The following is a 23,516-nucleotide window of genomic DNA, read 5'->3' as shown; positions in this document are numbered from 1 at the left end:
CTTTTTTTTGAGTTTATTTCATTTTTAGTTTGATGCGATATGAGATTGGAAGAAAAAGGGAGGGAAACAATATGTCTTTCTCTACTCTACCGTCCAGACTCCGGATTCGATTTCTCTTTTATACCCCGTTTTTTACACACGAAAAAAAATAACGGAAAACGAAATTGCCACAAGGGTCCAGATGTTTGCGCGATTCTGTACGTTCAAGTGGTCCCTGGATGTGATGTGATGAAAGGGTTGCTGGACTTTTATGCTTTATGATATTTCCTCACAATAACACTTCGGAATTTTACAAAAAAAAAAAAAAAACAAGTCGCCAAAGACAAACCACGAGAATGGAGTCTTTTCATGGACATTTGGAGATTTACGAAGAAAGTCACTTACGTTTGCAAATTTTTCCTTTTCAACAAAGATGTTTTCTCCTTTGCTGCTGTACATACATTGGTGTCAGCGTACATACAATAAGCTCCTTTGGGAGATGATGGGGTCGTGGAAGTACTGGCTTTCGCTCTCTGGAGAGGACTGTCAGTATCATGTTTCAATATGGTAACTGAGGAAGAACACCACAGTATAGATATTCCATTATTAGAATATTTCTCCTTCCCCCATTCATAGGAGAATAGAACAAATTCCATTGATTTTCCCCCGAGTTGCTAAATATCAAGCCATGACTTTCTCTGCCTACTTAGACTTTTGGTGGAATTGCGTGTATATCGCTGACGCATACTAGGTAGACAAGTAAACAGGTTATATTGACGGTGTCACCGACCATCTCCAGCAAAAAGTCAAGAATCCCTGTATCTAAGAATACCCATCCAAGTGATTGAAATATAGCCATGTACTGAAACCGGGACTGTAGGCGTCCATGACCTGACTAAACCGAAGTGCTTTGCGCATATTCCGCATACGAAATGGGTTTACTAAACCAATGTAAAGACTTTGACAATATAGGCAAGCATATTGGCTGGCATTCCGGTTTCAACCGGTCTCTGGCTTGAATGACAAACCTGCAAGATTCTATGTTTCAGGTTGCTCTGGTATCTACAGTTTATTCGAGAGTAAAAACATGGCTTTGACCTGTTTTATCATGTATTATTATTCTTCGGGTTAGCCACCCCTAAGTAGTACTTTTTTGAGTAAAAACTTGGTGATTATCTGTTTGGAGATGAATATTTAAGAGTAGTACGGATACGGACGGCAAAGGCTTTTGCCGGCATAGTTACACAGCTGTAAGTGACATGGGAAGAAATCGGTGCTAAATTAGCAAAAGAAAATATTTGCAGTTGTATAAGTAGCAAGAATGAAGAAAAAAGAAACCGGACTGGACATTTTGGAATGTAGCCGCAAAGACAGCGTGCAAAAGGTAAAAAGACAAAGATGCATGATGTTAAACATGTAGCTACGCGGTTTAACCAATAAATGCTTTCTGATTGCCTGCAGATTATAAGTAGTCTCCTAATAGAGGAGACTCGAAAATCAGGTGGTCGACATTTTGAAGATGCGCTTCTGAACCGTCCCAATTTGCCCTCAAGCTTCAGGCGTGCAGAGCCTTATTTTGAAAAGACTGCCCGTATGTCAAATTATTTCATAATAATAGTATTATGTATGGAAGCCTTGGACGTTGTGATTTGTCCATATCGAATCAGTCACAGGGTTGCCTTCAATAAAAATTGAGACGAAAGAGGCCAAAAGGTTTAGAGAAAAGGCGATAAGATGCTCTTTGTACGGGTTTCCGCATCATCGAAAGCAAGAAATTGACTTTGATTGGCAGTAAATTGTGGAGAACTTGAGCCCAGAATTCCCAAGCTTGCCGGAACACATGCAAGCTTGTGCCCCACTTAAACCAGCCTCAACCAATCATTCATTTGTAATTAGCGTGGAGGCAAAAAGGCTCTCGGATATCCAAACGTCGTCGCCGGTGACAAGCACTGCAATCTCAAAGAAAGAAGTTGCCGCGAGGGGCGCGACATCGACACAAATCCCAACACCCTACCCCGACGACCGACCGCCGAAACCAATTTGTCTCGAGCGTTCTCTCCAGCCAGCACCGGATTCATACAGACCAATCTCCACTCTACCCGCTTGGAAGCCTCCGAGCAATTCAATTCACACAAACATCGAAATGGCTAGCTCATTGCGGACCACGGCCTCGATGGCCATGAGGTGTATGTCTTTTGCCGTCTTTGATTTTCGGCGGCTGTCAATCGGCGGCAAATTAATCAATTGATTGATCGCGTGTCAAAAAGAGCCCGCATGGCTGACCCCCTGGGAAAACCCTTTTGACCCAACAGTAAAGCCGACCGCGTCTCTCATTCCGTACCGATCAGTCGCCGCGCTCTCGTCGTCGTCAAGGTCACCCGCCGCCGTCCCTGCTGCCCAGTCGTCGACCGGCCTTGCCAGGCCCGAGCGGAAGGAGGTACCGCTGCCTAGCCAGGAGGGTACCAAGGGTGTGATTCAATATGCTCTGTACGTCGATGATGGACATGTTCAAATATAGCTCTTACTATCTGGGCCTTGCCCCAGCCATTGCCCATGGGCTCCAGAGTCTAAAGCTCTTTCCACCGGCCCTGCACCAATCCACCACCATAGCGTAATTCTTCCGACACACTAATCTCCTAAAAACAGCACCACTCTCGACATCATAGCCAACTGGGGCCGCCAATCCTCCCTCTGGCCCATGACCTTCGGTCTCGCCTGCTGCGCCGTCGAGATGATGCACCTCTCGACCCCGCGGTACGATCAGGATCGTCTGGGTATCATTTTCCGTGCCTCTCCCCGTCAGTCGGACGTCATGATCGTCGCCGGTACCCTGACCAACAAGATGGCCCCCGCCCTCCGTCAGGTCTACGACCAGATGCCCGAGCCCCGCTGGGTCATCAGCATGGGCAGCTGCGCCAACGGCGGCGGCTACTACCACTACAGCTACAGCGTCGTCCGCGGCTGCGACAGGATCGTCCCCGTTGACGTCTACGTCCCCGGTTGCCCCCCTACCTCGGAGGCTCTCATGTACGGCATCTTCCAGCTGCAGCGCAAGATGCGCAACACCAAGATCACCAGGATGTGGTACAGGAAGTAGATGTTGATGGGGCGACGTTTCCTTTTTGCCGTGTGTTGGGGGGCTCTTGCGTCTTGAATGGACAGACGTGCATGAAAGTGCGGCCAGGAGGGTTTGCTGGGATGGAAATTGGGAACCACCCGTTGTTGACAGGTTAGAATGGAAAGAGACGGGGGACGGGCATAGACGCAGCTGTGGTTATTTCACCAACTCTTCTTTGTATTGGCTGTATATGTGATAAAAATACATGCTTTTTGGTCAAACCTGGGAAGTGTCCCATTTTGGTTGTGGATATGAGCTTTTTTTTTTTTACGGCTTTTTCCATCGCAAATCTGCGGCAGCCCAAATACGACAGAATGCGAGCTAGAGCTATCGTATGATAAAGCTAGGAAATGCTTATCCAGGGTTTGATGTTTGTACCGATAGTAAATTTTTTTTTTTTTTAAAAAAAAAATAGGATTTGCTTTTGGTTTTGCAGTTCCCTGCCAATCTCTCCGACCTGGGTAAACGTTTAAAAAAAGAGCTTTGATGCAATGTAGGCAGCCGAGACCAGTCTACAAAAGTTTAATGGCAACGGGATGTTAGCCAAGAGATATCATAGACGGTCTCGCTTGTTGATCGACTCACTCAAGGGTTGGATACTACAGACGAATTCTTCCAACTTCGAAAAAAGAAAAGTGACTCAAACACATGCCTGTAAGCAGTCACACTTAAATGTTTATTAATGTAAGCTGATTCTTCACTAAGGAAATTCAACGAGTGCTGTCCAATAAACCGACAGTCCCCAGGCGCTGTTCGGATAAATATGTTTCGAATCAAAAAGAAAGAAAAAAGACTGGTGTGTAACATTTCCCCATTTCCATACGGTCTTGCGCTCCTGGCTTCTATACACATACAAGAAGACAAGTAATGTATCGGTTACGACTACTCCTGGCCGAAACCCATCGTCTCCTCAACAGCAATAGTCATCTTTTGCTGGAGCATCTCCAATGACTTATATGGAGGAAGGTCCAAACGGTTGAAACTGAGGTCAAATATGTTAGCACTTCAAATCACAAGGTTTTTACAGTCGTAAACAATCCCAACTTACCACGTATGCGCCTTGGGTAGGTTGTTGATCTCGCCCGCTTTTTCAATCGTGAAACGACGCGGTCCATCACTTCCCTGCAAATCCTTAAAACCGTTCACTGGGATACGGGATGTACCGGTAGTGAATTGCAGAAGACGTGACTTCTGCTCCCCATCCCATGATCTTACAGTCTGCCAGAAGAACTGGATTACCTCGTCCTGCTCGGTGTATCCTCGGTAGTCCGTATGCTTCTTCCAATCGTCCACATCGATTTCCGCGATTCCACCAATCAGCAGTTCAAGTTCGCGCTCGTCGAAAACATTAATCAAGTCCTGAGGGATCAGTTCATGGAAACCCGTCTTGAATGCCTCGAACTGCTCTGCAATGCGCTTCTCGATCCTCCACTTGACCATCAGGTCCACGTATTCCTTCTTGTTCTCGTTTGTGACGTCGATATTTCTGCCGTTCGGGATCAAGTCTTCGACGGTTATGACGCCGAACCGCTCATCCTCGGTCGAAAAGGTTTGTTCCAAAATGCCACCCGAAATGTCATTGTCTAGCATCCATTGCAGAGACCGGTGGAAATCGGCATCTACACCCTCCATGTCAGCCAAAGCCACCGACTTGCCCAGAACCATCTTGTAAAGAGCCCCAATGAAGAAGGCGTCCAGGAATCGTCGGTGGAATATAGCCAACCCAACAACCCGCCCAATAAACTTGAAATAGTTGAGATGCTCTGGGTTGATTCCGGAGTGGGGGTTGATCTGGAGGGTGTAGTTGTCGTGTGCCGAGTACTCGAAGAGACAGTAGAAAGGGTTGAACATCTCGTGTGAGAGCAAGAAGAAGAACTCTCTCGAGAGACCACCATAATCCAGACCGTCTTCGCCGTCGAACTTGATCATCAACCTCTTCTTCAGGTCTGTCGCTGACTGGCGAGATATCTCGGCAAAGGAGTCCTCGAAAATGTGAGACCGCCGCACCTTGATGTGGCACTGGCCCTGAAGTATCCGCATAGCAGGTTGCGAGCGGAAGTAAATGAGCTTCCTTCTGAAGTCGCGCTTGTACTGCGGGACGTTCTGGTCCAGAGATGACGGTAACCTAGGGTCATCCCACGTCGTGGTTTTAGTGTTATGGTCCACGAAATAGACCCTGGCGGTGTTGGTCAACCGCATTTCCCATCCGCTCGGCAACGGACCCAGTTGTGAGACTGGTTGTTGCTGAATAGTACCATTGGCATTGTTCTGGCCACCGTACATCCTAATGTACTGCTGCCGGCGAGGGTCAACCCAGGTTGTGGTCCTGGTGTTATGGTCGACAAAGTAAGGTCGGCCCTCGGGAGTAAACCTTTGTTCCCAGCCGGGCGGCAACTCTCCAGTACCGGGACTCGTAGCACCCGTGTGCATCATGGTTTGGTTGTTGGCTGCCTGCGCAGCGGCCTGCTGCTGCTGCTGTTGCTGCTGCTGCAGAGTCGGCGAGTTTGCACCGGTACGATCCTCGGGTAGTGTGCGATTCTGGTGGCGCTGTCGTTCGACCTGGGTGGCAGCTTCCTGAGCGTTCCGTGACTCTGCAGCACCGCCAGCCGCTGTAGGCCGGTTCCAGCTCGTGGTGCGAGTGTTATGATCCACATAATACGTCCTTCCCAAGTTATCCTCCCTCCTCTCCCACCCAGCAGGCAGACGACCTTGCGCATCCTCAAATGGACTCATAGCACTACTATTCCGATTCTGTGAGGAAGCGCCATTCTGAGGCCCTGTGGGTGTAGCATTCATGCTGACAGGGCGATGTGCGGGTTGTGGTGAATGCATAGAGCCGTTGGATCCACCCATGGCCGAGTTTGGTCTGTTATCGACAGTTCCTGCCGCCAGTGAGGATGCTGAAGATGGCTGAGGAGTTCCGACCGCTGGTCGATGGGGTATAGCGAGTTGTTGCTGGCCCCGTGCCGGGGTTGATAAGTTGGTCGACAGGTTTACAATCAGCTTGCCGTGCACCACCAAATTGTCGGTCGACTTCTTCAAGTCTCGTGTGAGCATCTGATCTATATGGTTGCCAAAAGGGTTAGTTTGTCTTTGTCACAAAATCAGCAGCAGATGTGAGCATGCAGTACCGTCGGCATCGGCAGCTAATTCAATGATGTCTCCGATGCGAATGTTGATGACGCCAAGGAACCCTTGGTCCTTTTTCTTGAATTTCTTCTGATCGAACACTTGCACCGCCAGTATGCTGTCCTCGTTTACTCGACTGTGCGCCAAGAGTAGTTAGTTTTGAATAGCCTGAGCGGCCAAGGTGACGCCGGAGCAAACTTACAAATCAAAACTTTCATTCCAGTAGGGGTTGAGCGTCCTCTTTGATACCGATGTGGTCTTGGTCTGCTCGCCGTTGATGGTAGCCACGGCGAATGGATCGGGGAACCCTGGATGTGACGTTAGATACGGTCGACTAGGTTAATGTTCGGGCAACATACTGAAAACATCTCGCTTGTAAAGCCCGTCGGCGGCGATAACTGGAAGCATTCATGTTAGAAAGTGTACTTGGATTACATATCAGACATCTGTAGGAAGCGTCGGGTTGTCATTACTTGTCACTCGCAAATTCGGTTGGCTGTATTGCACAAACAACAGTCAGTACCACAAGTAACAGCAACAGAATATCCAGAATCAACTGTGACCAGAGTTTGTGGGGATTTCTTGTTGCGAGTATCACTTACGCCGGCAAGCCCGAGTCTATCCGTGAGTTGCTCATCTTTGCGATGTGCGGGGGTGGATGGCTCCAGTCGTGACACTTTGGTGGTGTTTGGGTCAGTGACGTATTATAAGACACTAACGAGAGGGCCGGACTTCGTGGACCTCCGTCGAAGTCTATGGCGGCGTCGGGTTGCAAAATCAATGGTGCGGAGCGGGCTGGTGACGCGTCTGCGGGCTGCGGGCGGCGACCGGTGGGTGCAAGCAAATGACAGCAGCTTCGCCTTTGGAGGCTGTGTCTTGACTCTTTCAGGTTCGCTCCCCCGCTTTCTTCAGTTTGGATTCGACCGGGGTCTTGGCCTTATTTTTTCGTTCGTCTTGGTCGGCGTTGAAATTGAACAACGTTTTTGTGTGTGCGGGTCGTCGACTGGAAGATGAATCGCTTCGGAGGTTCGCCAATTGTCGCCGTAGACGGAGGAATTTCGGGACCAGCCGGGTGAGGGAGTAATGTAAAGTATCTGGGATGGAAGGTCTGTTATAGATAGAATCCAGTGGCTGCCAAAGTGACAGGAGCAGCTGGAGTTGAAGTGGGGAGGGTCCAGGGAGGCGGTTGATCCTTGGTGAGAAAGCACTTGAGCGGCGACGCAAGCACAGACCACATTACTTACCTGAACTTGAACTGCACTGAACTGAACCTTTACTTGTACTGTACTGTACAGTTGCAGTCGCTGCGGGTAGGTACAGGACGCACTTGTAGTTCGGTTCCCAGATTTGCCAACCAAAGGCAGCCCAAAATCAAACCACAGCCAATTGATGTCGGTGGCGTGGCGGAGTCTTGAAGTCAGAATTCAGTGCGCACGGCACAGCGGCACGGTGTTTTGACCTCTGAGTGGTAGTCTGGTCGATAACATCCTCCGCCGCCTTTTGGGGGGTTTTTTTTTTTCTACTACGACCTCTTGTGTGATTGACTGCAGTTTTTAATGATGTGGAGCATTCCTTTTTCTTTGCACGCCGCCGACGTTCCGTGCCAATTTCTATCGAGATCTATTTTTAATAATAGCTTCCCGAGCATACCTACCTAGGTACCTACTCTACAGTACATACTATGTATTTCCGCTACTCCCAGTGCTGACGCGCATGCGGCAACATTGGCTTCGCTTTAGTCTTAGGCGGTAAGATTATGGTGAAGAAAACCCAAACTTGATCGTCCCCAGCTTTCTTTCCATTTTGGCTTCTCATTGGCATCACCTTGGCGAGATTCTGGGATGACTTGAGGTCTTCTTTCTTTAAAAGCTTCAACAATTCGAGTGTAACAAACAATGCCATTTTCGACAGACACTAAGCCACTCCTCGACTCAAACACCTCTCGCCCATTTTGGCTGGCGACTTATCAAGCCACTGATGACGAATGTTGAAGGCTGAGTCACATTTGCCTCTTTTGGTCTAACCTTATTGCTATTTATATGGCGCACCTCAGATATATCGAGCTTCGCATTGCATCCCGTGGCCACCTACACAGTTACATATCCAACTACCTACCTAATTACCTACCTGCCGTATCAGCTGCTCTCCCATACTCAAGCCCGACCCTAACCCGCTACTGGTTAATGCCCATCGACCTAGTCCAAATCTCCCTGGATCTCGTCCTTACGGTCAAGAGAGATTTCAGCGGTGATCAAACGGACTCTTGGAGCAGACATCGGTCCAAAGTATCTTCTGACAGTGAGGTGCTTGATGCTCCTAGTCTCACAACTTGTATAGCTGGGATTTGGCCAAAAGCCCTATCCTTGTTAAAAGGTTTGAATATCTTAGCTCAGTAGCTTACCCGGGATATCGATTTCCCGCATTTCAAGTCAATAAAGCACGATGAAACAGTTTTGCGTAGGGTTTCGAGGAACCTTTAGCTGTAGGAGTCGCCACTTCAACATGCAGGTGTTCCTCCTTGTACTGCTTGTTGTCATATCAACTATCGCTTTGACAATAAGGTGCTCGCTACCAACCAGGGCATGGAACACCGACCGCTCAAAATATTACTAATCGCAATAATAGACTTGGTGTTTCTTTTTAAAGTCCCAGCTGCTTTACTATACACCCGTTTCGACTATATTGGCTTCGCGGCTGGCAAGCTGATCGGGCACATTGTTTGGAGGAATATTGTGCAGATATTCTTTGAATATTTCAGCTCTTGCTGCCGCCATGAAATGCTGTCACATCTAACAAAGGAATAAATTATGGGGGCACCAAAGCTCGGCTACCTTCACCTCGGCAGGGAGCTTCCTTCTTGTTCTACTCTTCAATATGAGATAGTCCCTACGCCAACCGACGACCTCACCTTTCGGAACTGGGAACTACCAACCAAACCTGATAACCAGTGGCATTTTCATCAATGTTGACTGCTTAGGCATCATTCCGAGTATTGAGGTGCACGACCTGATTCTGTGCTGTCCTTTTGAAGTGGTCCACTAGATCGTCACGTCTCTGATTTTTTCCCGAATCGCACAGTTTGATGTTCCCTAAAAACCGGATAGATGAGACCAGGGTTATACACAACCATGCATGCAAAGACGATTTACTACGTGAGGTGTATTGATACCCAATTCGTCGAAATCAGCGCAGGCTCAAAGCTGTTGATACGCGCAAATATGTACAGTACTTTGGCTATTACTAGCGCCAACTCCTTCCAGCAGGCTGCAGGCCAAGAGTTTACGTCACAGGAAAGGGTCCTTTACGTATGGTAACTTGGCATTTTTAAACATGTTCTCTTGGTCATTTGAGCATGAGCATGGTCATCAAGTCGATAGTAATTGAAGGGGGCTATTGATGATGAAGAAGCCTGGTTACCGGCAAGTTATTGTAATGTCTAGTAATTCTGGTTGTCAAGTTAGAGATGTATGATGCTGATCAAACACTGTTAAGAGCCATTATTATTATTTATCTATAGCCCTGTCATGGGCGCGAACCTTGTTGATATACACCCTTCAAAGTTCCGGTGGCTTCCAATATATTCTGTAATTCCTTGCGCTTCACCCTCAAACTTTCATGAAGCGACTTTACATATATATATATATATATATATACGTTGTATTCTCTACCTAAGATGCCTTAGTGCTACTAACCGAACCTTGACAAAGTTTCTTCGTCTACTTCTCGGTTGCATGCCTTCTTTAAAGACTACGCCAGGCCCAGCAGTAAGTCCAGCTATGTCTTTGGAGGTACAGCGCCCCTGGACCTCATACTGAGAGCGTATTCGAGATAAATACGTGAAGTTTATGTACCAAGGCTGAAACTAGTTGGACATAGCCATTACCCATTACCCCAAATCAGAATTTTCAGGGGTTATCAGCTTCAAACGAGAGAACTCAAGAACTTGGTCGAACTTTCAAGATGAAAAGGTCAACACAGGATCCCTAGCCCGTGACCTCACAGGCCGTAAGCCCACAGCCCGCCAAAATGCCCACTCAACTAATCCTCCTCCACCACACACCCGCCTCACCAGTCTCATTAAGTCTCAAAAACAGCACATCCGCGCCCTCATAAAACGTATACCACCTGGTCCACATCCTCCCCTCGAAGCTCGGCAGCGTGTTGACGGCGAGGGGACCATGGACCAGCACGCCGCTGCTGGCAGTGCTCCCCTCGCCGACGACGTACGGTGCCACATACGCCATTGTGTGCTTGGCGATGGTGGCAAAGTCGCCTACCAGGCTGGGGTCCGCCTGCTGCTCGGCCGAGTTGGTGATGCCCGGCGGCCGGTGCTCCGGGTTCGTCGACGCCATGACGGCAGACATGAAGCCGTGTGTCGTGTACGTGATGTGGCCGTGCGGGGCGTCACCCCACGTGCGGACCGAGTCGGGGTTTGTCTGGTTTATCATGGCGTACGTGCCTGCCAGCACAGCGAGGACGGAGTCGTGCTTCATTTGGGGGGTGCTTGTCAAGGGGTGTGCTCAGGGGGTGTTATGCATTCGGGAGCCTGGTGAGGCTGTTTGAGAGCAGTTGGGAAGGGTGATGGGTTGTGGTGAGTGACCTCTCGTCCTGTGAATCGAGAAATGCTTGTAGGGTGAGGTTCAGGTACTTCCTTCTAGCTGGGTGGACACAGAAACTACGATATACGGTTCGATCTACAAAGAGCTTGTTGTCAGGATAACAAAGCTCGCATCTTCAAAGTTAGAATTAAGTGAGACTGGGGTTTCACGACAGGAATACAGCAATCTTGTCACCTAGATTAGCATGCAATAAAGGCGCCAAACTGCCGAAATTGATATTATGCACGATAATCAACTGCGATTGGTCATTTCACGCACACAAATGCTGATGGTAGCCAAGGTTGACATAATATATGATGGCGCACCAGATTAAAGTTCTATCCAACCAGGTCAGGAATTTGCCGCGGCGGGACATGTGTGGTTCTTTGTGCGAAGTTCTGAACTCGCTTTATCAAGACCTCGTGAACTCCCTCCGAGGAAACATAAATATTTGTTTAAGTGATTGAGATAGTTGACTGATATAAAGGGGTGTAAGTGTAAATGACTGCCCCTTTGACAGACTTATGTTGTTGCCGTGTCTATAAGATTGGCTATTAACAGGCTCAATGGCGTTATCTTCATTACATCGCCTAATGCCAAGCCTGCTTTTGTAACTCTCCATTCTTTATACTCCTTTGTTTCTATCTCTCTTTCATCTGCTCTCTGGGACTTTTGAGATTCACTGGAGCTGCTCTAGGATCCTTCTCAAACGGCAAGAAATGAGAACCACAAACTAGCTCAATATCTCTTTCTCGCAGGCATCTCCCCGCGTTCTGTGTTCCAATTCAGCAGCAAGGTTGTGCATTTCGCACGGGTCCGTCCCGGCCGACGACCGTACAGCCCCGGAGGCTCGTGCAGCCGATATACACATGTCCACTCCTCGTCTCAGAGTGACATAGCCTTGCCGACGAAAGTTGTGTCTTCGTGCTGCAGCCCAGCCGGGATGTTGTAAGAATATGGTGACTGTTCTAACAGCGGCCCTTTGGAGGTGAGGAAGTCACCCTCGGAAAAAAAAGCAAACTTCTTCCGCGCTGTCTCATCGCCGACCAGCACGGGCACCCCGGGATTTGCTGTTATGGCGGAAGTGCAACCCAATACCCGAGAACTCCAACATGGTAGGAACCAGACCTACCATTTCAATCATGACAGACACGGTCTTGCCCTCGGCCAGACCCGCTCCGCCGACGATCAATAGCTCCCGCCTCAAGCTCTCGGAGAGGCCAGAGGGCCGCTTTTCGATCAGACGTGGTCACTCAGGTACTGGCCGTGGTCGGTGAACAACATGGCGACCGTGTCCTTCCACAGGCCGAGCTTGTCGACCGCGTGCCGATCAGCCTGCAGAATGGCCCTGACCTCGTGCCAGATCTCGGACGTCGCGTGGCCCGTCTTGGCCTTGGGGTCCGCCACGATGGTAATGCAATCCGGAACGGGTGCCTATCGCATAATACTAATACGCCATTTCACATAACACAAAACCAATTTTCAGGGAAAATCCCCTAAACTTGAGCCAAGAGCAACCCAAAAAAAGCATGTTCCGACCAACGGCTTCAGGTGGGACTCGATGAGATACTCTGATAGTCGCATGGGAGCTGCTACATAGGTAGGGTACATATCTTGAATGGCGGCTGCTTCAGTTGCGAGATACAACAACACGTTTTCCAGTGCTGTTATCCGAGCAGCCGCAGTCGAATAATCATCTGCAATGACATAGTATTTTATCAGTCAGGTTTTCCAACTCTTGTGTGGGTCCGCGCATGCATCACGGTAGGAGAATAGATCGCGGAGACTTTCATGGATTCCTCCTCTTCACGTGACATTCTGCTCTATCATACACTGCAATAGAGATCGATCCTTATCGAGAATAGTAGTGCGGACTGGTTGCCCAGACCGCACCGTAGAATGCAAAAAAAGAACAGAAAAAAAAAAAAAATCAGATAAATATCGGCCCATAAACAGGACCGTCATTGCAACCCCCGTTGGGAACTTGAGCGTTAGCACGAATGCGTACGCTGTAGAAGCCGAAAAATATCAGCTAAATAGCCATGGTGAACGACGCCTAGTAGGGCGTGAAGCCTCGCCCACGGCCACGGTAGCCACCTCGGTAACCTCCCCTAGGAGGGAAGCCGCCGCGTCCAAAACCACCACGCCCGCGACCCCTTCCACGGCCTCTGCTCATTCCTGGGTAGTTTGTCCGCTTCGGAGAAACCTGTCAGAGTGTGAGTTAGTTGTGATTCGCACCCTAGCCAGGCGGCAGAAATGCTGGTCAGCAGAGCTTCAACCCACCTTGATGTTTCGGCCCTTGAAGACGCTCTCGTTAAGAACCAGTGCCTGCGCTACAAGGGAGGGCTCCGTGAACTCGACGTAGGCGAATCTGCGTGGCGCAAGAGAGTTAACACTACAACAAAAAAAAAAAAAAAAAAAAAAAAAAAAAAAAAAAAAAAAAAAAAAAAAAAAAAAAACCTCCCCCAAGAAAAGAGTATCTGAAAAAATAACATGTGCAATAGACTCACCCCTTGGGCTGGCCAGTGAACTTGTCGAGGAGAATGGTGACTCGGTTGATGGAGCCGCAGCTCTGGAAGTGCGCCTGAATCTCCTCTGGGGAGGCCGAGTAGTCGACGTTGCCGACAAAGATGCTGCGGCTGTCGACGTCATCCCTGCTCTCGGTGCTGAGCTCTTGGCTTTGTGAATCGAGGCTCGCTTGCATTTCCCTAAGCTTGGCGGCCTCCTCTTCCATCTCGGCCACCCTCTTCTTCATCGCCGAGATTTCCTGCTGCGTGCAAGCTGCATCAGCCCTGCCCATTTGTAGAAATATTTCAAACTTATTTTCTTTTTTTTGCCTTGGAGTTTTTTTTCCTGTTTTATTCTTGTCCTTTTTTTTCAAGGGCAGGGAAATTGCTTGTGTACCTCGTCGTCGCCATCGTCGCCGGCACCCGTGTCATTCTCGTGTTGCTCAGTCGCCACGGGCTCTTCCTTCTTCTCAACGTCGGCCATGGTGGGCTAGGTGTTGGTGGCTGCAACTATAGTAATGAGAGAGAGATCGTAATGCTGGTATGCGGAGAGGTATGATGTAATCTGGGTTTCGATTGTCTGCTTGTTAGCTTCGTGTCTCTTGAGATGTAGCGGGGATTCCTTAGGTAGCTCCCGTGTGCGACTGGAGTGTTTTCATGTGCCTGAAAGGCCTGAAACAAAGCCGCCACTATGGTTCGAATGAAAAACGAAATGCTGGCGCAAAAAGGTCGTTGCATTGAGAGTACCCAAAACAGGAAATCGCAGGGAGCAGAGCGCAACTTACCAAAGGGTTAAGCAGCTAACGATGAGCGATGGAAATGACCTGGACCGACCTTATGAGCAAATAAATGTGAAAGAAAATGTCGAATTGCAACGAGCCTGCAGTTGGAGAGGCTTTGATGATGCACCACGCGCAGCTAAACGATAAGCTCCGGCGATGTATCAATATAGAATTAGAATCGCCGGCGACTCGCGCCGGGCCATTCGCGATTGTTCACGCACGAATGAGGCTGAGCTAAGCCGAATTCTCACTTCAACGCACGTGATGTGGCCCACTAGCTTATGAGTACAGCAGCGTAGCGCCGTTGTCCGAACCGCCACATCCACGAGCGAGCGCGTTTTCACGTTTCTGCAACACCAGCAAATCTTATTCTAAATTCATAAGAAGATACCTCTTATCAACCGGCACGTGAATATTCTAACCTCTCTTGCTATCATTTCATTACCAATTCTATTCGTATGTCCGTCTTTTTGTCGAAGATTGTGTAAAAACGAGACAGTCTTAAAGAATTTCGGCACAAAAAAGAAATAATAGCAACGTGGAAGCAATCGTGTATTCAGGGTCAAGAAGTAAAAGGTTTAGTAGGCGATTATGAAAAAGGGTGACATATTATCAGCGACGAGATATTATACGTTACCTAGCAGCCTAGGTACCTAGGTAGGTAGCTGCCTACAGCCTGATCCCTAGGTATGCAAGGCAGGTTGGTAGCTAAGGTATGCAGCTACGAAGTAAATGATGGCATGCAGTAGGCAACGCCCAGCAACGCTTTTTGGAGGCCTCTTTTGCAAACTCTTGAAGATGGCTAGCCCTCAAGCTTCTCCGACTTGCTGCTGTCATGTGCGTTTAAAACCGTGTATAAAGTGCTAAAGGGGTCGCTGTAAAACCCACAGAGCAGCGTTGCTGGACCTCATTCGCCTTCTTCTTCCACGCCATACCTTACGCATGTAACAATGGCTTCCCAACAAGATCTTGAGGTTCCTGCGCAGGCAACTCGGGCGACCTTAGAGCAGCCCACTAACCAAACAGAGTCGCGGGCAGTTCGGCAAAATGAGACGGTCAACGACCAAGTCGAGTGTATCACCGAAGAACTGGCAGGTTTGTCAGTTAAGAGTAGGCCGCAGATATTCCTTGACATGGATCGTATTTCACGGGAAGTGAGAAGAAAAGAGCGCTTGCGGTAAGTCTATCAGAAATTATACCCCTCCTCGGTACAGCATGAAAGCTTCAGAACTGATATTGCTGGGGACAATTTAGTCCAATACCCCCTCCACGAAAGATATGCCATCCTGGCATGACTCCTGAGGAGTCAGAAGAGTATCACATGTTAGTTTGAACCAAGTTAGAGACTAGACTCTGTCTCGAACATATATCATCATAATACCCATATCTGGCTCTCTTCCCCCCTCTCCCGTCCTTTTACCCCCTCCGCCTAACACATTTATCTCTCTGGGCTGCTTAAACCAACGTTTTCTACTTGTATACAGGGCGTTGGCTCAAAGAGAGAAAGAAATATTCGAATCGCATCCCGTTTATAAGCTGAGGTTGGATGCAATGGAAAAGGGGCAGCAATTGTCATTAAGAGATGAAGGAGTATATCGTCAACTTAGATGGAAGGCCCGCCTTCATGCCCGTCTACAAATCAATAAAGAGCGAGGGATAGAGTATAAGAGGAATCCCTAAGAAGTTCATTGCTAGGGCGGCAGCCAAGAATTTGGAACGAGGAAGGCAGCATCCATTTTCGGTCATTTCCTGTATTACCCCATGTGAGGTACATCGGGCACCGGTCACTTCTGCCTTCTACTTTTGTCTACCCCCTCACTTTGTCATACCTCATAAGGCATCCAATATTGCTCTGCAAATCAAATCAATTGCAGGTCACAAATTGAATGATAGGTGCATGCTCTGACCCCGCTGTTTACCAAAGATTGATCTCCCTCGCCTATTGCTCAGTCTTCGCGGCAAGCGGTCTTTTCCTCCTCCACTTCAATTCAAAACTATTCCAGATAGAAACATCACACCCAGCCGCGCCTAGCCAAACAGCCCAAGATGGACTCAACGAAAGCTTTGACAGATTGGTATACACAGCGGTCAGGCTTACGAGTCGATCTCGTGGGAGACTTCGCCGGTAAGGAGCTCTTTGCCATCCATGGCGAGGTCCTCATGGCACACTGCCTTTCTCAGGCAAAAGTCAACTATGGTGGTGAGTTAATACGCTTTATTCTTTCTGTTAATTCGGGTTCCGCACCGATCAAAGTACTAATTCCGGCCTTCGCTTTTTAGAAGGTTTCCAACTTCTTCACGCTGTCTATGCCGTTGAGAAGTTCTTGACGGAGCTGGACCAGCGTCACTGTCATTTCCAAGTCATTTGGCTGGAAAGCCACGAGAGACTCTGTATACCTCCAAACACCCCCAAGGAGCATCATATCAAGTATCTATTGACGCGCAGGATCTTGATTGAGCATCTCAATCGCGGCCTCGGTGCCAGGCGTCCTCGTTGCTCTTATCTCTTTGATAACTTGGACGACCAAAATTTCATCAACCACCTCAAGAGCAATCCGATACTGTTTTTTATCTGCTCTGATGGTCGCCAGAATCTGATAGTGCCTGAACCAAACGCGGATCAGAACATCAGCTTGTGCCTGCATCTCATCTACCATCTTAATTGCCGAGGCTACAGCATCGCCCTTATTGACGATGTTGACATTAGCAATGCCAAAGTGTGAACATCTTATAATTGCCGTTACGCCGAGTGCAAATACTGACTGATATCACTTTTGTAGGTGGCTGCCACCGTTTTCACACCATTCCACGACGACCCCATCCCTTGCACTGATCGGTTGTTTCCCGAAGAACGGATCGGGACTGAATCCGACACAGGAGATCTAGGGGAAGTGGCCTACCAGCTTCTCCTCAAGGCCGACAATTGGGCCTTTTGGGATGACGGCACTGCGTTGACTGCGCGGCAAGCACTTTTAGTTGCTGCTCTTTCTGAGTTGGCTTATCAAAACCCTGATCGGCTTCTTACCGCATGCGTTCTGGCTCACATGGGCCTTCTCATGGATCATAGGCTTGTCCAAAGAGCCAGTAACCCGCAGCAACACACCAACTCACAAGCTTCTGACTTCTTGACGAGGCTGCTAAGCATCTCCAACTACCTCATCAAGAAGTCAACTCCATCTGATGGGAAGCCTTTTCTTCCAAATCTTGAGTGGGATGCTTATGATATGCTTGACGGAATGTTGTTCTATTACGTTGTTGGCAAGACCGAAGGCATCTCTCTGGATCAGAGCACATCAACAACTGTCACGGGGCTCTCCGAAAAGATCAACATGCTTTCAGGCTTGAATTGCTTGCCAGCACTGGATTACCTGCTTTCTCCAGCACAAAACCTTCCAACTTCGTCCATATTGGGCGAGGAGAAAAGTTCCGTGGAGACTCTCGGTATGCGACCAGTGCTGAAATTTGCACATCCGGCCTTCGACAAATACTTCGAGGACGTCAAGGTTGACGTGAACTTGACTACTGAGCGACCTATTGCATCCAAAATCTTCCAAGAGGCGACGCACTGGCACAATTCCAAAAAGACGCTCTCTATCAAGCAGAAGCCCAAGCCCCTGGACAATGGGGCATTGAAGCGTAGCCAGCGCTTCACGGCGGCTACGAAGAAGTATGCTGACAGCCTCACTGCCGGTACGCCGGAGAACATACTCCTGATAGACAAGTCCGCCTGCTCTACTCCTGGGCCAGCTGGGAAAGACCAGCGAAGGCAAAAGTCGAGTGATAAGACCAGAAAAACAGAAAAGAAAAAGGACATCAGGGGCAAATCTGCTCAAGGAGGCAGTTTAACTGCAGCTGCTGGCCCAACATCAAAGCTAGGCGCAACGGGAGCCGCGGAAAAGCTATGGGCAACCAAGAAGAAAGAGCTACAAAAAATGACTAGTCTCAGAGCTCAACTGGATGCAGTCAGGGTCTACGAATCGGGAATCACGTTTGGAAAAGACCTTGTCGGTGCCGAAATCTCGCTGTATATCTGCAAGCTACTTGTAACTATCTTCGAGAAAGAGGTGAAGATAGGTATAGGCAAGAGTTTGGCTGCTATTGTGGAAGCGTTCTGGACAAGAGTGGTCGAGCTGAAGACCAAATGCCTGGATGATGAGTATACTAGTCAGCTCAATGAGCTGGCGGCTGCACTCCAAGGCTCGACAGAACGAGCTCGATCTCAAGGCGTATATCATGGGGCCACTTCTATTGAGCACCAGCTTGAACGTTACGGGCCCGATATGGAGCGCGGCTTTGATCCCGACGATGACCATCGTGTTTCTTTCAGGCCAGATGCTTGGCAGCGCGAGGTTCTTGATGCCATCGACGACGAAAAGAGTCTATGTGTCATTGCTCCAACCTCTGCCGGTAAAACCTTCATCTCATTTTACGCCATGAAGAAGGTGATGCAGTCCAGCGATGACGACGTTTTAGTGTATGTTGCACCCACAAAAGCTCTGGTCAACCAAATTGCTGCCGAAGTACAAGGCCGCTTCAAGAAAAACTTCAAGCATCCAGGGAGCCGAAGCGTTTGGGCTATTCACACACGAGATTACCGTGTCAACAACCCAACAGGATGCCAGATTCTTGTGACGGTGCCGCACATTTTGCAAATAATGCTGCTCTCACCTCCCAATGCAGAGAAGGCAAACTCATGGGCCCATAGAATTAAACGCATCATTTTCGACGAGGTCCACTGCATAGGAAATGCACAAGAAGGTGTTGTTTGGGAGCAACTGCTTTTGTTGGCGCCCTGTCCTATCATTGCCCTCTCAGCCACAGTTGGAAACCCCCAGGAGTTTGTTGGATGGCTGAGCGAGTCCCAAAAGACCAAAGGGCACGATCTGAAGTTGATAGTGCACACTGCACGCTACTCCGACCTGCGCAAGTATATCTACAGGCCATCAGGCAAGCCTCTAGAAAGATTTGACGGTTTCCAACCCCGCGATCAAGCGAAAGGTGTAGCCCATGGATTAGACGAGCAAGGAGAAAGTCCGTTCTCTTTCGTGCACCCAATCGGGAGCATTGTTGATCGAAACAGAGGGACGCTGGAAGATATCAGTTTGGAGGCCCGGGATTGTCTGAAGCTCTGGATCAGCATGAAAAAGTACCAGAACGCAGCTTTTCCAGTTCCAGATAAGCTAGACCCCTCTCAAGCGCTGCCAGCAATCGTCAAAAAGGCCGAGATTCTTGCCTGGGAAGCAGACCTCAAAGCATGTCTATTACCTTGGATGATGGACCCAGAATCTCCTTTTGAGGCAGTTCGGGATGATCTTCGATTTTGTGACAACGGAAACACGGAGACCCGTGCCAAACGCAAAGCACAGAAAGTGTCTCCAGAGCACTTTCAACTGCTTCTAGATCTTCACCAGCGCCAAGGATTACCGGCTATAATCTTCAACTACGATCGCATGAAGTGCGAGAGCCTCATGAAGTCTGTTATTGCAGAGCTAAAACACCATGAATCAGAGTGGAAGAAGACAAGTCAGGAGTGGCAAAAGAAAATGATCGACTACGAGAAATGGAGCAAGACACAGGAAAAGACCAAGGAGACCAAACAGACACGAAAACATGATAAGATTGACCTGGCAGAGGGCATGTCTAAACTGGATCTCGCGCGTGAGGAGGGTCAAAAGGATGTGAGCAAGTGGAAGTACTTTGATCCAGACGCGCCCCATGCCAGATTCTCCTTTGCCAACTCGAGGGCATGTCAACTTGACGAGCTTGAAGAGCTCATCCACTCGCTCAAATGGGCCGACTTGGACCAAATATTCATTGAAGCGTTGCGACGGGGTGTCGGCGTACACCACGCCGGTTTGAATAGAAAGTATCGTCAAGTGTGAGTTTCCTCTACCGACCCTTACTTGCTCTGGATACTCGATGCTGATATCTACCTGTTCCCAGTGTTGAAATGCTGTGCCGCCGTGGTTTCTTGACCGTGGTCATTGCCACTGGCACGCTTGCTTTGGGAATCAACGTTCCCTGCAAGACTGTGGTATTCTCAGAGGACTCTGTGTTTCTTTCTGCTTTGAACTACCGCCAGGCATCTGGTCGAGCAGGCCGCCGGGGTTTTGATCTACTTGGAAATGTGGTCTTTAATATCCCTACCCATAGGTCATTCGAGATTATGTCTTCACGGCTCCCGGACCTTCGAGGACAGTTTCCGGTATCAACTACAATCATTTTGAGGACTTTATCACTTTGCAGCCATACTCAGAACAATAAGTTTTCAATCCAAGCGGCACAGTCTCTTCTTTCCCAGAACTTGCTGTACCTTGGCGGACCATCTGGAGAGCTTGCAGTAAAGCATCATCTTCGCTTCTCCATCGAATATCTCCGACAGCAACACCTTCTTTCAGATTCTGGTGCACCCCTCAACTTTGCAGGTCTCATCAGTCATCTGTATTTCACCGAGAATTCGGCTTTTGCCTTTCATTCACTACTAAAGGGCGGATATTTCCACAACCTTTGCGCGCAAGTAGACAGGAACCCCAGTGCAGTGGTACTTGAGCTACTGCTTGTACTGTCTCATTTGTTCTGTCGCCAGCCTGTCACCCGAATCAGTGATAAGAAGTGGCTAGAGGATGTCAAGAAATCTTCTTCTATCGGCATTCTCCCTGACCTCCCGCCCATGGCCTTGAGTCTGTTGCGCGAGCACAACTGGGAAACACTGGCTATCTTCAAAAACTATGTGCAGACATATATTTGTCAGAATCTGGCTGATAGCCCCGACGATAAGCTACCATTCTCCAAGTATTCCGTTGGAGCGCAAGGAAGTGGTCGTCATGTGTGTCAAACAAGAAAGGCTCCGGAGATCCGATCCCCATTTGCAGCATTATCTGGCTTTACCGATTCGTTTCGTTCCATCCAGGAACTTTGTCGGACTGTACGCGATGGGGTTTTTCTCGAGGAGTCAGCTGTACCCTATATCAGGATCTATCCTGACGACACAGATGGTGTGCCTTGGAATGCTTATCTGTACGACTTTTTTAAGCATGGCGATTTGAATGCACTAGTCACGGGTAACGGCATCAAAGCAGGTGATGTTTGGTTTCGCCTGAAGGATTTCTCTCTGATTTTGGCTACGATTGTTACAAGTCTAGACAACTTTCTCGACCCCAAAGCGGGATATCCCGACATGACGAACGTACAGGACGTATTTGACAGGGTGACCGAGGACCAGGAGGTTGGCAAGGATGACATTATTCCAGAAGCCCAGATGTCGACACCGTTGGATGAGATCACGAACAAGAAGAAAACCAAGGGGAAGAAGGTCCTTGAATCTTGGGACGATGATGAGGATGAGGAGGAGGACGAGCTTACTGGTGGCTTTGCTAGGGTAAACGGCCGCGACCGAACCAGCGCTCACAACTCGGATGGCGAGGCCGGAGCGGAATGGGACGATGTGCCTGCCTGGCAAAGGCAGAACGAGGCCAACTTGAGAAGTGTCCTCAAGGCTTTTAGGCTCCTGCAATCAGAGTTTGATGAGAAATTCAGGAAAGTCTGGGCTTGATTACATTGTCCGAAGGGACATGAAAATTTTGTTTCGACCTTGTTTGCGGCAAACCAAAGCCGTGTTTGTTTGTTTTACTCAACGAAGCCATTTTGAGCATCGTCATGTATAATGTATGTACACTACATACTTCTCTCTCTTTCTCTCTGAGAGAATCAATGACTGAGTTATGCGGTCCTGAAAGATTTTGTGAGCATGCCAGGCAACCTACGTGTTAAAGACTAAAATTATAACCATAGCGTATCAGCACACGTAGTGCTGACAGTGATGGTAGAGAGAGAGAGAGTTGGAAATATAGGTGTCCAAGCCAAGGTTTGACATCTGGCTAACAAGAAGGGGCAGGTAAGGAAACCATCGAAGAACATAACCCCTTGTTTCACTTCACTATAAGGCAACGAAACGTCCTATGACAGCCAGCTGACTCCAAATGGCTGTAAAAGACGCCCACTAGCCCGATAATCCAAAATTTATTGATTACGAGGGCGACACAAGCAACGACGGCAGAGAGCGTGATGATGATCAATGCCATATCGACACTTGTGATCTCTAACATGAGCTGAGATTGGTTCAGAACCTTGTAAGTACGGCAGTTTGTAGATAAGCTGCATAGCCAGCCGGCACAGGGAGGTCACTGCCAAACTCATATTATTTACTGCCTCAATTCGACTAGCCAAGGCCGCTGTAGTATCTTCTTCATCATTGTAGAAATCGACATCTTGCTTCAGCATCGCGTCGAGAAACTCTCTTGGCCACCTCCGAGACATTGATTAGGCAGTGAGATTGGTTATCTAGCTGACAGTGAAACAAACGAAAAAAAAGGCATTCATGGCTATGACGAGGAACATTATAGCATAGAGAGCAACTACACTTCTTCAGCTAGTCTGGCGGCAGGTATAAGATGTTTTCATCGCATGTTCCAAGAGGTTACTCTTTTCGGGAATGACCGCACTTGCTGCGATACAAGAAATACCAGTTATTGGAAGATGATTTATCAGGTATTTGTACCGTTGCTAGCTTGCGGGTCATAAAATGTGTCTTCCCTCCCTTCGAAAGCCCGGTTGAATACCGGCTGCACAGACTCTTCGGTCTCGGGGTCGAGTGCGTTCGTGGCTTCGTCGGAGAGCAGGATATTCTTTTTTTTGGATCTGATTCAACACCACTTGGTTTGAAAATCCCTTGCTTTCGATCGGCCAAAAAAGGAATCACGCTCCCCGATCTGCGTTTAGTAACCGTTGGGAAGTTTGGTGGGGATAAATTGGCGCCCAAAGGTCACTTCGTGCGGCGCCTTCGACCCGCTTCATGGTTTATTTGCAAAGACGTAGCCTTACATTCTGTACCTACCGGCCATTGGCAATGTTTTGGAAGACTTAGAGTGTTGAAAAAGAACGGGCCCCCTGTTGAACCACGCGAGTCGGCGTCCACAGCCATCGAAGTTTAAGCTGGCCGATGCTAAGGGTCGGGGACCGCAGAGACTCAATGTGTTGGCCGATCCTCCCACCTCGCCCGGGCAGCGAGAACTCGGGCGCCCGGTGCCGATCGCTCTACCTCTCGGAGTGGTCCGCGCCATCCTTCCTCTCATCAAGCACGATGCAGTGCCTCCGGGTGAGCATTCGGTTGCCTGGCTCGAGGTCAAGGTCGACGTGGTTCTCAAGAGTGCCGGTCTGACTAATGGGCACTGGGGAATGGTGCTCTGAGGAAAGAGGTTGCTGCGGTTCGGGTTGGATGCCCAAGAGGCTGCCGAAGCCGGAGGGGGGAGGCTCTTTCTCCTCTCGACTGGGACGATGTTATATATCTAGGGGGAAAAAGGGGCCAATGTAGGCGGTCACCGTTTACAAAACTCTTCAGCTGGGC

General features: G+C 48.9%; 7 protein-coding genes across 7 annotated transcripts; 3 read left to right on the top strand and 4 right to left on the bottom strand.

The window, feature by feature from the left end:
- The first annotated feature begins 1,923 nt into the window (after nt 1-1,923).
- On the top strand, nt 1,924-3,460 carry PgNI_07680 (uncharacterized protein). The gene is made up of 3 exons (XM_031127690.1): nt 1,924-2,165; nt 2,292-2,466; nt 2,626-3,460. The coding sequence occupies exons 1-3, from the start codon at nt 2,123-2,125 to the stop codon at nt 3,074-3,076; spliced, it is 669 nt and encodes a 222-aa protein (XP_030980884.1). The 5' UTR covers nt 1,924-2,122; the 3' UTR covers nt 3,077-3,460.
- A 257-nt stretch (nt 3,461-3,717) lies between these two features.
- PgNI_07679 (uncharacterized protein) lies at nt 3,718-7,514 on the bottom strand. The gene is made up of 7 exons (XM_031127689.1): nt 6,829-7,514; nt 6,700-6,722; nt 6,586-6,624; nt 6,429-6,534; nt 6,229-6,362; nt 4,146-6,159; nt 3,718-4,079 (listed from the first exon to the last, which is right to left on the bottom strand). Exons 1-7 carry the CDS (start codon nt 6,861-6,863, stop codon nt 3,980-3,982), a joined length of 2,451 nt encoding a protein of 816 aa, XP_030981738.1. The 5' UTR covers nt 6,864-7,514; the 3' UTR covers nt 3,718-3,979.
- Nucleotides 7,515-10,260: 2,746 nt separating this feature from the next.
- Nucleotides 10,261-10,719, bottom strand: PgNI_07678 (uncharacterized protein; the record flags this gene model as incomplete). Its single annotated transcript, XM_031127688.1, has 1 exon — nt 10,261-10,719. The coding sequence occupies one exon, from the start codon at nt 10,717-10,719 to the stop codon at nt 10,261-10,263; it is 459 nt and encodes a 152-aa protein (XP_030981713.1).
- Nucleotides 10,720-11,860: 1,141 nt separating this feature from the next.
- On the bottom strand, nt 11,861-11,968 carry PgNI_07677 (uncharacterized protein; the record flags this gene model as incomplete). Its single annotated transcript, XM_031127687.1, has 1 exon — nt 11,861-11,968. One exon carries the CDS (start codon nt 11,966-11,968, stop codon nt 11,861-11,863), a length of 108 nt encoding a protein of 35 aa, XP_030981741.1.
- A 408-nt stretch (nt 11,969-12,376) lies between these two features.
- Nucleotides 12,377-14,263, bottom strand: PgNI_07676 (uncharacterized protein). Its single transcript, XM_031127686.1, has 5 exons — nt 14,117-14,263; nt 13,729-13,896; nt 13,335-13,594; nt 13,108-13,195; nt 12,377-13,030 (listed from the first exon to the last, which is right to left on the bottom strand). Exons 2-5 carry the CDS (start codon nt 13,813-13,815, stop codon nt 12,881-12,883), a joined length of 585 nt encoding a protein of 194 aa, XP_030981714.1. The 5' UTR covers nt 13,816-13,896; nt 14,117-14,263; the 3' UTR covers nt 12,377-12,880.
- Nucleotides 14,264-15,047: 784 nt separating this feature from the next.
- Nucleotides 15,048-15,682, top strand: PgNI_07675 (uncharacterized protein; the record flags this gene model as incomplete). Its single annotated transcript, XM_031127685.1, has 3 exons — nt 15,048-15,290; nt 15,368-15,436; nt 15,598-15,682. Coding segments are annotated over exons 1-3 (381 nt in total), but the record flags the coding sequence as incomplete, so codon positions are not given.
- A 435-nt stretch (nt 15,683-16,117) lies between these two features.
- Nucleotides 16,118-21,842, top strand: PgNI_07674 (uncharacterized protein). The gene is made up of 4 exons (XM_031127684.1): nt 16,118-16,313; nt 16,394-16,830; nt 16,894-19,991; nt 20,057-21,842. The coding sequence occupies exons 1-4, from the start codon at nt 16,160-16,162 to the stop codon at nt 21,663-21,665; spliced, it is 5,298 nt and encodes a 1,765-aa protein (XP_030981740.1). The 5' UTR covers nt 16,118-16,159; the 3' UTR covers nt 21,666-21,842.
- The last annotated feature ends 1,674 nt before the right edge of the window (nt 21,843-23,516 follow it).

This window comes from Pyricularia grisea, assembly GCF_004355905.1.
Source record: "Pyricularia grisea strain NI907 chromosome Unknown Pyricularia_grisea_NI907_Scaffold_4, whole genome shotgun sequence".
NCBI classification, from domain to species: domain Eukaryota; kingdom Fungi; phylum Ascomycota; class Sordariomycetes; order Magnaporthales; family Pyriculariaceae; genus Pyricularia; species Pyricularia grisea.
The sequence above is the reverse complement of the archived record's forward strand: the minus strand, read 5'-3'. Positions and strand labels throughout refer to the sequence as shown.